At 33.9% G+C, this 15,170-nt stretch overlaps 1 protein-coding gene across 1 annotated transcript in view; it reads left to right on the forward strand.

Annotated features, from left to right (window-relative positions):
- CSMD3 (CUB and Sushi multiple domains 3) overlaps positions 1-15,170 on the forward strand; it is a 727,509-nt gene that overhangs the window by 661,062 nt on the left and 51,277 nt on the right. The window contains exons 54-58 of the mRNA XM_075743489.1: positions 2,606-2,779; positions 4,460-4,645; positions 6,156-6,329; positions 13,430-13,612; positions 14,994-15,170. Of these exons, the coding sequence (XP_075599604.1) occupies positions 2,606-2,779; positions 4,460-4,645; positions 6,156-6,329; positions 13,430-13,612; positions 14,994-15,170 (894 nt within the window). The remainder of the gene's footprint in view (positions 1-2,605; positions 2,780-4,459; positions 4,646-6,155; positions 6,330-13,429; positions 13,613-14,993) is intronic.

The following is a 15,170-nucleotide window of genomic DNA, read 5'->3' on the forward strand; positions in this document are numbered from 1 at the left end:
GATGAGGAGTGACTTTGAAGCTTAGTATTCATTTAAAAAAAAAAATAATTAAAACAGATCCTCAAAAGTATATGGCCACCTAAAATCTGTGATTCATCCATTAGGTGAAGTTTAATGTTGTCACTTGAAATTTCCACTGGATTATTGCATCTTTTGGCTACTAAATACCTGTCATTTATATGTGAGTATGAATTTCTTCAAAAAGTGGGGGTAATTAGGTGCCAAGGTACTCAAATTTGAAAAAGGCTTTACGTCCCTTAGTGACTTTTGAAAATATTTAATGTACATTTACTTTGTCAGTGGTAGTTACATAAGTACATACTCTTGAATTATGCTGTCAGTACTGATGATTAAAATGTTTGTTTCAACAAACTTATGCTTTTTTTTTTTTTTTTTTCCTTCTTCTTCTCACAGAGATATTTTGATTTTGATTTCTTGTTTGGTTTTGGCTTTTCTGGCATGAATTTTGTACTTTGTTAATGAGGCTCCTTGTACGTGATAAGTGTGTCAACATATCACATGAAATACCATTATGTAATAACAGAAAATACTGTATTACATTTGAGAAAAAATGAGAGTTCTTGAAGGATTCTCAAGTAAATTACAACTGTTTCAATAATTTAGGTTCAGTAATGTCAGTGTATTGAAAATGTATTAGTCTGCCTCCAAATATTCTTATATTTTTATAGCTACATTTTTGTAGCAGAAACTATCTGAATGATTCATCATAATACACACTGTTAATTCATTACATTTACTTGTCACTCTTTTACGTAGAACTAGATATGCATGTAATAACATATACATATACTATAATAATTGTATTTCTTAATTTTGTTTCCACTTTATGATGAAGTAATAGATCATTACTTCTTTATATTACACTTCAGACCAACCACTTCTTTATAGGTAACCATTTAGGCAGTAAAAATAGACACCATTAATCAAGAATTTTTAAATTATAAATGTCAATATCAATGTGAGAACTGAAAAATAACCCCCCACAATTGTTTTAGATGTACTAACAGCAGAGAAAATGGACATACTTTCTTCCTCTAGTCAAATGGAAGCTTCTTGTTTCAATACAGGGGTATATGCAATACAGCACTTCAAAAAAAGACACAAGACTTGGGGAAAGTTTAGACTTGCAAAAAGCTGCTATAAGGAGCAACAGCCTTTAACTTTGTGACAGATAGTTAGGAACAGCTCCACTTCAGATCAAAGGTTCAAATGACATGTAGAAAAATAGTCTCACATTTCTTTTTGTTTATTTAACATTAGATGTTTTAATTGAATTGAAATTTAGCTATTGTGACCTTTTCACTTTTTAATTCACCATTCCTCTTGCTTATACAGTTGGCAGATGTATTACTACTGTTGTGTAATGCTACTGTATATGCCTGGGTATTAATCAAAATGTTATGCAAATTTCATACTTGTGTTTTCACAAGAATAATTTTTATTGTTATTATACATATATTAAAAAACATCTCTGTGGGCTTAATGTGTATCTTTGTCTGATGGTTTTACAAATGTTAACAGTTTAGTGTATGATTCCAAATATTCTTTTGGGGAAAAAAATGCAATTCCTTATATAAAAATTTCTGATGCCAGTAACATAGTGATATTAATAGAACATACAGAATTCAATTTAACTTCCATTCATAGAATATACTGTGACTTGTCTGTATGCTATACTAGTTCTTAAGGACCATTTTCTTTTTTTTTTTTGGATGTTGCTAAAAATTTTATTTAATTTGGATTATATGAACAGGTTGCTTTTAGAGTTATGATAAATCTGTTCTACATGGAGAAAAAGAATATATATTTGTTAAAACTAACAAAATTAATTTAGAAAAATAATGAAGTTTCTCAAGTGATAAAAATTTGAGAGTTGAATAATTTGTTCTGTGATTATTTTTTTTTCATTTAAAATTACTGATTAACATTTTATTTATTAACTACTGGCATTTCCTAAAACATAGAAGGAAATATTTATACATTTTTTTAAATTAATTTGTGGTTTATTTTCCTTATTATTTTTGTATTTGGTCTTTGTGGACACTGAAAAGGAACTTTAACTTTTGTAGTCAGTTTTTGTATAAATACAATAAAAGTTTCACAGTATCCATAATGTTTCATATATCCAGTCATAAATTTATAACTGCAGTAAGTACTTAGTCCTCAAAGAGTGAGTTGATATTAAGACATATTTGTAAGGAATAATTCCTGAGGAACTAATGCACTGAAATGTTTCCTTTGAATATCAGACTATATGTAATGAAAATCAAGTGCTTGCTTTTCTCCTGCTTCTTCAGAAAACTTTTCCTCATTTGTCTTGATTTCTGCATGGTAGATTCTATTCAGCTTTTTTAAAATAATTAAGTAAGTGTTTCAACCTTTACTAAAATATGTCTTAGTTCTTATTCAGTTCAGAGAAATGTGAATTTTTCATGGAAAGTACTCAATATTTTATAATATCTATAAAAACTTTAAAATACTATTATATATTGGTTGTAATGATTATCTATTATATCATAAATCATTATAAGTGATAACAGCAGGGTCTGTTTGGGTTTTGTTTCTTTGTTTTGTGCAACGCTAGCTGTTAGCTGTGGTCACCCTGGTAGTCCCATTTATGGAAGAACAAGTGGAAACGGTTTCAACTTCAATGATGTTGTGACATTCTCATGTAATATTGGGTATGTTATGCAAGGACCAACCAAAGCACAGTGTCAGGCTAATAGGCAGTGGAGCCACCCACCTCCAATATGCAAAGGTAAGAATGCAAGCATTGACAAATTTCAAACTTAGTTGGAAAATTGAGGTTGAAAAGTATACTGAAGGTAAAGGGAAACTGTCAAGACAAAATGATGACTCTCTTACTAACCGGCATCAATTAAAAATCATTAAAGATTATTTTTGATTTTTCAGTTAGATCTGTTCTACATTCAGAAGGTCACCAGGATAACTGTTGCCGAGAAACTTTCTTATATGTCTATAGTTTGTATTGATTTTTTTTAAAATGGTTTCTTCAAGTTCCTTAAGCAAAATTATGAAGGAGATAATTAAGAGCTTAAATCCTGAAATAATATTCTCTACATTTTTAGCCAATATACTTCTAATAGGTGCATAACAAAACATATATTTTTTTCTTTTTACATTTCCATTGATCTGACTGCTCATCTTGACTTTTTAATTTTTTATTCTAATTTGTTAGCATAATCCATTTGGGTTGGCTCTCAATACTTCTTCATATTATATTTAAAATACAATAAATAAATAAATAAAAGAATATTATGAAATTAATTCTGTTTGAGTTTCATAAACACTTTTAGAAAGGTTTTTTCACCATTGTTCTTTTTAAGTGTGTTGTTATGTGTTAAGTGTTTTAATTGTACTTGTTTAGAATAATGTACTTTTTGCTGTAACCTACTTGCACATATACAGAAATTGTACTGATATTGTTTTTTCAGCATCTTTCCAGTAACTTCGATGGACTTTTATCTGTACACAGCCTAAGTCATGATCTGTATTTATAGTAATTTTATTTACTATATTTTCCTTCCAATAAGTATCCTCTACTTTCCTTCGATCACTTTGCCTTAAACAAAACAGGCAAATAGTTTACAGAATTCAAATTTCCAAGGACCTTTTTGCTGATGAAAAGTTATTATTTTTTAAATAGATGATGATGTGTTTACTTGACCAGAGGAGCCTATTGCATGGAAGCTGTTAAAAAAATGTCCATGACCAATACCAAAACAAGTATTATAATCCCCTTGCCAGACAGATGTAAGTTGCAAAAAAAGAAAAAAAGAAAAAAAAAAAATTAGTCTTCAGTGATTTTCAAACATATGAATCCCAAAGTAGACTCAGAAAATATATCAGTGCTTTTAACCATCAAAGTATACCCATATTTTTAAAAGCACATACCCATTTGTTAGGATATTGCCCTGTTCTAGCAAAATTACCGCAGTGTTGCTTATCCAATCATGTGCCCTTTAGCTCAAAACATCTGCCTCAAAGATGCTCCATTTTCAAAATGTTGGTATAGGAACATAAGTATATTTGCATGGCTGTGTGGGTTAGACCAAAGGCACATCTAGCCCCATAACCAGTTTCCAGCAGCTGTGAGCAATAGTTTATGTCAAGGCAAGAGTATAAATTGAATATATTGGTATGTTCAGTCACTTTTAGTGGCAAATACTTTCACAGCATCATCACACTCTGTGAAGAAACATTTTATTGGTTCTGAGTTTAGCATCTCCTGGTTTTAGAATCTCCTGATTTCATATCATCTTCCTAATTCAGTATCATTATATACAAAATCAGGGTATATAAAAACAGGGTAGTAACACATTGGAAGTTTCTCATAAAAGGAGAGGAGACCATTTAAAGACCATTTTAGTAGACTGTATTTGTATGACTCTTACGTCCATGCTTTTTTTCTTTTTAGTGGTCAATTGTTCTGATCCTGGAATTCCTGCAAATTCCATAAGAGAAAGTAAAATAGAACATGGAAATTTCACATATGGGACAGTAGTATTTTATGACTGTAATCCTGGATATTTTTTATTTGGCTCTTCAGTTTTAATTTGTCAACCAAACGGCCACTGGGACAAACCTCTACCTGAATGCATTAGTAAGTAGATAATGTGTATGCTTCTATAAAGGATGTGAACTAGACTGGGTATTGTTTTACATATTGTTTCTATCGGTCTCATGCCTTTTTATTAACAATGTTCTAAGTTTGCCTTCTCTACAATCATACATAATTAATACTAGATTTTATTTATAAGCAATTGATTAAACATGTAACATGCTAACAAGTGCCCAGTTTGTAAAGCTGACTATTCTGACCATTTTACTGGAAGTCCTGCAAGCCTGCAAAATGGTCACAGGGGTCAGTGGCAGTAGGTAGGAATCAAAGTTAATCAATCACTTACCACATTCCTAAATCCTTTTTTGGGTTACCAGGAAGGTTCTGCACCTTGCAAGTTGGACTCCTAAGAGAACATATGTCATTGTACACATATCAGTGTATGTATAAATGTAAAGCTCGAAGACGAAGAATAATCATTAAAGGAAGATGAATCATCACACATGACTTTGGTCATATGTTGTATTGTACAACCATTATACTGTTGTATATACGTCTGAAGTGCTAGGGAGTTGAATACATCCTCAACTCTGATCAGGCTTCTGATCTGGCTTTTTTTGATAAAATGTCCTGATGAAAATGTTATGGTATTGAAGATGATGAAATATTGATAAAAACTATATGATTTAGGGTGCTGTTCTAATACCCTGATATTTGCAGCTATAATTTGTGATTTTCATGATGCATAAATACAAATATCTTTGGCCAAGATATGCCACGTGCCATGGACAGGTGTAAGATAAAAAGAAATCAGACATGCAAGGCTAGATGTATTCTGTGAAAAGAGTGAATTTGGTTTATGAATTTTAACTGTGCAATTGCTGAATGTGACATATTTAGCTTACTTTTAAATTAACTCCTTGCTCTGAATAAACAACTGATAGGGAATTTATCGATGATCATTTCTAAGACTGGGATCCTACAGAAATTCACTCCAATCTGCACAATTAACATCAATGGATGATCCCTAAGAATACGTTAAAAATATGTAAACAGATATTTTATTTATGCAATACAATATTTTAAGTAACCAAAACCATGAACAGGAAATTAGTATATTAATATTAAGGTTCAAAATTTAGCAGAAATGGGTTTGTTTATAGACCTAATAGACTTCATGACTAATGATTTGGGTCCAGTGGATGAGAGATGAATATCTGCATATTCTCTGCCTCTGAAGAGTACTTGCGTGAGTGTGTGTGTGTGTGTGTGTGTGTGTTCATGCCATGAAGATCAGCTTAGTGAATGAGTGTCTTTGGACATCAATATGTATATCTAAAATACCTTTTTGATATCTCCAAACGTTTCTTTCACAGCTTTTGGTATGTAATATATTTTGCAGTTCTGATCACATAATGTGCCTCCCTACCCCAAACCCTAAAAAGGTCAGACTGTTCACACAGTTTATGTATGGCGTTAGGAAAATGATAACTACAAACTGTTTGATCAGTGATAATAACCTTTTTTTATCTCCAATAATTATGCATTGTAGTGATTGACTGTGGCCATCCTGGCGTTCCTCCTAACGCGGTCCTGTCTGGAGATAAATACACATTTGGGGCTACTGTTCATTATACCTGTACAGGTAGACGATCGCTGTTAGGGCAGTCATCTCGTACATGTCAGTTAAATGGACACTGGAGCGGATCTCTTCCTCACTGCTCAGGTAATATTTTTGAATTAATGAGTGTGGCCTGAAGTTGTTTTGAATTTATTGTGATTTTGTCAGAAGGACATTTTAAAATCTGAAAAAGCATGTATAAAACTAGAGTAGTATCTCAATAGAAGTAAAAAAGTAAAACCAAAATAAGTAAAAAATCTATTAGCACGAAAAGAATTTGGGAGAAGTAGGCTTTCTCAGTGATATTTAACATGAATAGGAAATTGTACATTCAATAGAATGTTAAAGGAACTGATTTGTTTTGAAAATATTTTCTATATGACTTCTGGAATAAGTATTAATTTCCACAGGGAAACTTTGCATCATTGTCTCTTCAAGATGATGGGTTCGGTTTTTTTATGTTATTTTTTTTTTAACTTGTAAAATATCTGCTGACTTGATGACACCTCAGGTATATCTTAATTGCATAATACATCCATCTTTATAATAGTGCTCAGTGGGCTCCACATAATTTCAGTATAAGATGCTCAGTTTTAAGGGAATACCATATAATACCATCTAATACCATCCTTGTAATAGATTAGTCCTCACCAAAGTCGAGATATGTTTTCTGAATAACTTAATGCTTAGGAATGTTCTGTTTCACTACTTCAGTTTGATTCACTTTAACAGCAGTGATCAAATGAAAAACAGAAATCCAAGTCACACAAATTTGCAGACTTGAGTAAATCCCATTTCTTACCTTAGAGTATGTAAATAAAGATTGTGAGAGAGTTTAATCTTCTTATCAGTTTTAATTCTCAATAAATACTGGGGCAAAGTTCTTTCTTGTCATCCTCATATTTCCATTAAATAGGTTAAAGAAATCATTGGGGTTTTGGACCTTATTTAAACCTATGTAATTCAGAGTGCTTAGGTATCTTCAAAGGCAGAAAACAGGGAGTAAACAAGTGACACATTTTTTCTTGTGTAACAACTATGACAAAACAAGAGGTGAAAAATAACTGATATGCAAATCTGACAGTACTCCTGTACCAGTTTTCCACTGAAAGTCCAAGTTTTGTTACAGCATTAGTAAATGATAGAATCATAGAATAGTTTGGGTCACAAGGGCCCATCAAAGATCATCTAGTCCAACCCCCCTGCCATGGTCAGGGACATCTTCCACTAGATCAGCTTTCTCAAAGCCCCGTCCAACCTGACCTTGAATACTTCCAGGGATGGGTCTCACAACCCTCTTTGTAAAAAAAAGTCTTCCTTATGTCCAATCTAAACCTATCATCTCAGTTTAAAACTGTTACCCCTTGTGCTGTCACTACAGGCCTTGATAAAAAGTCTCTCTACATCTTCCTCATATATTTTATATATTGAAAGGCTGCAATAAGGTCTTCCAAAGAGCCTTCCCTTCTCCAGGCTGAGCAACCCCAATTGTCGCAGCCTTTTTGCATAGGAGAGGTGCTCCAGCCCTGTGATCATCTTTGTGGCCCTCCTCTGGTCTTGCTCCAACAAGTCCATGTCCTTCTTGTACTGGTAACTCCAGACCTGGATGCATTGCTCCAGGTGGGGTCTCATGTTTTCCAATCCATTTTTTTTCCCCTCCTGCCTTCTTTTCTTCAGTGTATTCAGGTATAAAGTGATTATGTCAGCTACAGTTTCAGAATATGCATTTTTTTTACAGCTCATGTGTGGTGGGTTGAACCTGGCTGAAGGCCAGGTGCCCACCAGAGCCGCTCTATCACTCCCCTCTTTCATTAGACAGGGGAGAAAAGGTACAATGAAAGAAAACTTACGGGTCGAGATAAGGACAGGGAGAGATCATTCTCTAATTATCATCACGAGCAAAACAGACCGAACTTAGAGAGGGAATTAATCTAATTTATTACTCAGCAAAACAGAGTAGAGGAATAAGAAATAAAACCAAATCTTAAAAACACCTCCCCCCACCCCTCCCATCTTCCCGGGCTCAACTTCACTCCCGGCTTCAACCTCCGCCCCCCTCAGCGGCACAGGGGGACGGGGAGTGGGGGTTACGGTCAGTTCATCACGCAGTGTTTCTGCCGCTTCTTCATCCTCAGGGGGAGGACTCCTCTCATTGTTCCCCTGCTCCAGCGTGGGGTCCCTCTCACGGGAGACAGTCCTTCACGACCTTCTCCAACGTGAGTCTCCTCCACGGGGTGCAGACCTTCAGGAGCAAACTGCTCCAGCGTGGGTCCCCCACGGGGTCACAAGTCCTATCAGCTAACCTGCTCTGGCGTGGGCTCCTCTCTCCACGGATCCACAGGTCCTGGCAGGAGCTTGCTCCAGCGTGGGCTTCCCACGGGGTCACAGCCTCCTTCAGGTGTCTCCGCCTGCTCCTGCGTGGGGTCCTCCATGGGCTGCAGGTGGAATCGCTACACCCCCTCATCCTCCCTCCATGGGCTGCAGGGGGACAGCCTGCTTCCCCATGGTCTTCACCACGGGCTGCAGGGGAATCTTGCTCCGGTGCCTGGAGCACCTCCTCCCCCTCCTCCTTCACTGACCTTGGTGTCTGCAGATGTTCTTACATTTTCTCACTCCTCTCTCTGGCTGCAAAAGCACTCTCTAACTGTTTTTTCTCTTTCTTAAATATGTTATCACAGAGGCGCTGATTGGCTTGGCCTTGGCCAGCAGCGGGTCCATCTTGGAGCTGGCTGGCATTGGCTCTGTCAGACACCGGGGAAGCTTCTAGCAGCTTCTCACAGAAGCCACCCCTGTAGCCCCCCTGCTACCAAAACCTTGCCACGCAAAACCAACACATCATGTCACAGAAATCATTAACAATTAATAACAGAAAATAAAATAGGGCTTCTTGGTTAATATCTAGCACTGAATTCCAAAGGGTTGGAAGAATTTTTCAGTATCTGAACATTCTACTGCAAACTTTTAGGAAGTGGCTGCAGACAAATGTTATTATCTTGCTCTATGAGTCCCTCCTCTTTCACTAATCTGCCATTACAGTCTAAAATGTGACAGAAACTAGAAAAAGTGAACACCTAATTTAATCCCTTACCTGTCTAACCGTAAAATCAGAAGGAAATTTGCCACAATGGGAGCAAAGATCAAATTCTTATAAGATGTGATGTTTAGAGCTACACACCAGAAATCAAAGCTTAATGTATAATAATACTTAGTAGATAATGATATATTTATGTGAATTGAAAATTCAGACTGGGTTTATCAAAAATGTTTTTACAGTTAGTATGCATATTTGTTTGGGGTAAAAAACACTAGATAAAATCTAAGATTACTTATTGTGGTTTTCCATAGTCTTCATAAGAAAACAAAAAATCTAATTTGTGAATTAAAAAAAAAATTAAAGAAATTGACAAAAATATCAAGGAATACAAACAGGAAGCCTAAAATATATATGAAAATATCAAAGAAACCTTCTAGAAGAGAAGACTATTCTATAATCATCCTGCTATTAAATTAAATGTGTTCCAATATCTTGGGATAAGCATTCATAATTGATGCACATGAAAATACTTTTTTTTCTGATGACAATTTTTGTACCCACAGATACAAAACTTTGATCATATCTAATCAATTTTTCTCAATACATGAAGAAACATTGCTTTGACATAGATTCAAATGTGAAACATAGTGAATCAAATTGTAACAGAATACAAACTGTCATTTTCTTTAACCTTACTGTACCAAGCTATAATTCTAGTTTAAGAATAATTTGGGACTTTGTTTTGAAAGTGTATTTTGAAATGCTTTCTCATTTTAAAATAATTTGCAGATTACCATACAGGATTTCCATATTTTGTATCTAAAAATATGTGAAATCATTAGCTTTCATTATTAGCCTTGATAACTTGATTTTTTAATGTATATTAAAGCCTTAAACTTTGCATTTTTGATTATGATATTAATAATAAATCATATATAATGTTCAATTGACAAAAGATACAGCATGCTTGCACTTTTCATATATGGAGGAAAATTCAAACAGAAAATGCTATGTCTGCAAACATAAGGTAACCAAATTTTGAAACATCATCCCTATGACAGCTTCCTTCTTGTTACATGGCACTTTTGTGTTTCACATCCTAGAGCTAGAAGGAATTGTCATGTCCCATTCAGAAACACAGTTTTCAGTCATTACATGCATATCATCTGGAGTCAGAATTTTGCAGCAACTTAGAATTCCTCGTAAGTGCAGCAATGGTTGTGTACTTACTTAAGTGGTCTAAATACCCTTCTTTTCATTAAAATTAAATGCCAGCTGAGAATTGGTTACACATCTGGATGGCTCATAACCGACTGTGAAAATCACTTAGTTGAATCTCTGAATGAGGTAATAAAAGTATGTTCTATTATGATATCATTGATTATATCACTGTCACTTCCTGATGTGATTAGTCATTTAGAAAAATTATTTCTGTAACCTTCAATCCAAAGAGCTGGTGGTTAACCTCCCTAAGATTAAAAGAGTAAAAATTCCCAGTAATAATTATGTGTTAGGAAAAAACACATGATTTCATTTACAAGAGGAATATGTAATTTATACTTGGTATAGCAAAAAGCCTGTTTTCATATTTTCATAATAAAATTATTTTAGGCATAAAGCCAAGTAACTTCCAGAAAACTGAGCTGTTATTGTTCGGACTTTACAAGTATAGAATAACTAATAAGGCCTGCCCCAAATTCTTCATAGTCTTAATAAATAATACTGGAAAATGAAAGATATGGATTCCCAAAATAACAACAACAACAAAATCTTGATCTAGGACATTTTTAAGTTGTTGTAAAAATATGTAGCAGACTATTTTCAAATGAGAGGGATGTTAAGTCACCTAAGTAGCTTGGACATGAAGTGTTTTGAAAGCCTATAAAACTATTTAATTTACTATAATTTGAAACTATTTACAATTTTATGTAAAGGACTGGCAGGCTCCTTTACTGATCTGTGTCATATAATGAAATGCGTAAACCTGGAAGAGCTTGCGATTTTGAACCAGTCAGCCAGCTCTTATACTTACTTGAGTTAATTTGCTATTTCTGAAAGCACTAAAATGCATAGGACCATGTACTTTTTGCACATACATGCTATAAAATTTCACAATGTAATAAGCATGACTACATTAGTACATTTGATTATTCTCAAATGGAAGGTGTCCGTTTAAGCTTGGTTAGCTTAATTAATGATAAAATTGGCTCCTAAATTAATGAGAGTGGTTCACAATTAGCTGTTTCAGCAAGAGTTTGGAGAGGTGGTATGGACTGCCATGTTTGTTCTCTTTTGTGTTTCCAAGCAAAGTTCTACCCTTTTCTGTGACTCTGCAGATGTGCCTTCAGACTGAGGGTCTGTAGCTGCATTCTCTTTTCCTACAAGCCTATAGGAGTTGTGCAGATCAGGTCCTGTGAGGTGCTTAGTTATGCTGCTTTTTCAATAAATTTGTGGGGAAGGAAGCATGGCCTATATGAAAGGAAATAAAAAGTAACAGCACGACCTACAAAGCTCTAGGTTGGCACATGAACTACCTTTGCAAGTGACAAAAATATGGTCGCCTTCTTGGACGTTTTAGACTAAAGCAAGTATTTGCTTGTACACCATAATTCTCAAAGCAAAGCAAGCTAGTGCTACTCTTCTTCCTTTCACTATTCAGTTCTGTACATGCTTTTCTTGGTAAAGAGATGTGTCCAACCAGTCACTCCAACAGCATACACACATGCACAGTATATTTACACACATACAGTGCCAACCAAGGCAGTGGAAGATCTGTTTTTCTCTGCACGTACAACTCCAGGGTCCTAACTTCCCATAGAGCCCATAGATGATAGAGAGTTTGTCACTTCTGGTGTTCTGGATATTTGGAGCAGACAACTTTGTTTACTACATCTATGTAAGAATTTCTCTTATTACTACTACTTAAGCTTACATAAATACCAGAAATGTATGTCTACTCTACAGAAAACATTCTCTACATCATTTGTACAAATGTTTTAATATAATTGTCTTTAATGTGAAGATATAATACAACATTCTTGAGTAGATGAATTAAAGCCTTGTTGCTGATTCTTAAAATTTCTTCATTATTTGCATTAGTGTAACTAAGTACAAACTGATGCAGATATGCTTTCAAAAATATGATGTTTGAATTATTTTTTGTATAAAAGACTGTTCAGTTTATTTGCAAGTTGTCACAGAATACCATAAGCTGAATATCCATGGGTGAAAACCTGAAGAGTGCAGCTCCAAAAATTCTAAAATTCAACTTTTATGTTGAAACTCAGTAATACAATATACCTTAATCTCCTATTACATAGAAAACTAGCTTAAAGACCTTTAAAAAGATAAACCAGCAGATCTTAAGTATATATTAAAAGATAGTTTATATTATATATATAAAAAGTATACATATAAAAGTATATATTAAAAGATTTAAACAACCAACCTGCTGTGCAAATACAGTGTTACCAAGAACTTCCTAAAAGTTTTCAATATAAATGAAGATTTAGGTGTATAACCTTTGATATTGTTATTATGACTATGTTGATTATGTAATAGATGATAGTGCAAAAGATTAACCCTCTTAGAATTTGCTTAAACTTTCTAGCTGAGGGAGATTTTAGCCACCAGTTAGCTTTCAACATTTCTATAAATAAGGGAAATGCTTCATGTCAGATGTACGTAAAATTGTTGACTAGAGCTTCCATTCAATGATAAAACTCTGACAACTCTAATGATATCATAAAACTAGGAAGTATTTTATAAACATTTGTTATAGACAAACAAGAAAATTATGATCTTTATGATCAGGACCTTGGTTTTCCTCAGAATTCCTTACTTTAAATGAAAAACAGCCAAGGTTTTGTGGCTTTCTTTTCGTTTCCCTGTTCTTGTTTGATGATTCTGTTACAACAAGTTTAGCATGATCTAAGGGGAATCTTGAGATAATTATAATTTTTGGTCTGTATTTCTATAAAATAATTAAAAAATAAATTATTTGAGAATCAAGTAATTTAATAATTACAGGGATTCACACCCACTAAGATACATGTTTATTTCTAAAAATATAAATATAAATTTATTTATAAATACATAGAAACGTGTATTTTAAATGCAGTATCATAATAATATTTCATTCTTATAGTAATCTTTGCACTCTAAATTTTAGGTGATACAGCTGGTTCTTGTGGTGATCCAGGTATCCCAGGTCATGGGTCTAGAGAAGAAAACAATTTTAAAATTAAAAGCACGGTACATTTCAGCTGTGATATTGGATATATACTACATGGCTCAGAAGAAAGAACATGTATGGCAAATGGAAGTTGGACAGGAAGACAACCTGAGTGCAAAGGTAAAGCACAGAGGATCCATTCTTTCTTTTGAACTGTCTTGTTAAAAACGCTAATCAGAAAACCAATTTTACATTGCCAGTTTTGAATTGTGAACAGTGTACAGCTGATTTTGGACTGACCTTTTTTTTTTTTTTTTGATAAGTTGTTACACCATAGCAATGGCTTGGCATCAGGTGGCAAATTTAAAATCAGTTCCTGGCACCCATGAAGCTGCATGTTTTCAAAGGTTTTTTTGGGGAAAAAAAAAAGTATACTGGACTATTTATTTCTTCTCAGCCTGTGTCAGCATCAACTGTATGTGTTATCCAGTACAAAGAAACTAAAGAGAAAAAGAAATAGATAAGGCCTCTAGAACTCAATTTTTGCTGAAAGATTTTCCCTTAAAAACCTCACCATCTTTACATCTGAATTTCAGAGAAAGAGCTGAGGTTTAGGAAAATGTCAATGTCAGGATTTCATTAGATATATCTATGTCATAAGTGATTGGCTTAAAAAAAATAGTTATTAATGCTGTTGACATTATTATTTTTTTCCATAGAAAATGAATTGCTGAAGCAAATTTATTTGGAAAAATCATTCTAGAAATTTCCAGCTAGATATATTATCATAAAAAAAACCTCTAACAGGATATTTATGGAGAATCATTTATTACCTCTAATTATCTTGATTCAAAAATAGGAAATAATTCCCAACAGATTCTTCTTCAAAGAAAAGCTTCCTGAAAAGTAGAAAACAGTTTGAGAACCTGTACTCTTCTTACCCACTTTATCACTGTTAACTGCATTATCTGCATGAAATAGTCATCTCATTTTAAACACTTACTTCACAAGCTGGTTTTGTAATATCCTTTCTGCTGAATGATCGGTATCCTGACACAAACATAAATATATATATGTTTGTATGTTGGTATCTGAAGGAATATGCTTAGCTGAACTGAACTTTCTGCTGTTCTTTGATTTTATATATTACAGAAATGAATTACCTGATTTACGTTTTAAGATACACTTGGTGTTATTTTTCCCCATAAAAATCTCTTGAAATGATGAATCTGGTTCACAGATATATATACATAGGTGTGTGTAATCTGCACACAGGTATATTGTTCTAGTTTAGGCCATATAGATTAGATGTATGTATGTAATCACATAAGAAAGACACATTCAGATTCCAAATTTGAGCACTGAATAACTGGGAAACAGTTAAAACTGCCTATGAAATAATAGTTTGACTCTCTCCTGTGCTTTAAATTAGGTAGGAAACATACTTTGGTACAGATTTCTACCATATAACACTGCTGGCAGCAGGATCGTCATTAGACAATTACTATTTCAAAAATTATCTTTACCACGTTTAAAAAACAGTTAATATTTTGCTTTATAGCTGTGCAGTGTGGTAATCCAGGAACAACTGCTAATGGAAAAGTATTTCGTATTGATGGAACTACATTCTCTAATTCAGTAATTTATTCATGTATGGAAGGATACATACTTTCTGGATCATCTGTAAGACAATGCACTGCCAATGGAACATGGTCTGGATCCTTGCCAAACTGCACAA

The sequence above is a fragment of the Balearica regulorum genome, chromosome 2 (genome assembly GCF_011004875.1).
Source record: "Balearica regulorum gibbericeps isolate bBalReg1 chromosome 2, bBalReg1.pri, whole genome shotgun sequence".
In the NCBI taxonomy this organism is placed as follows: domain Eukaryota; kingdom Metazoa; phylum Chordata; class Aves; order Gruiformes; family Gruidae; genus Balearica; species Balearica regulorum.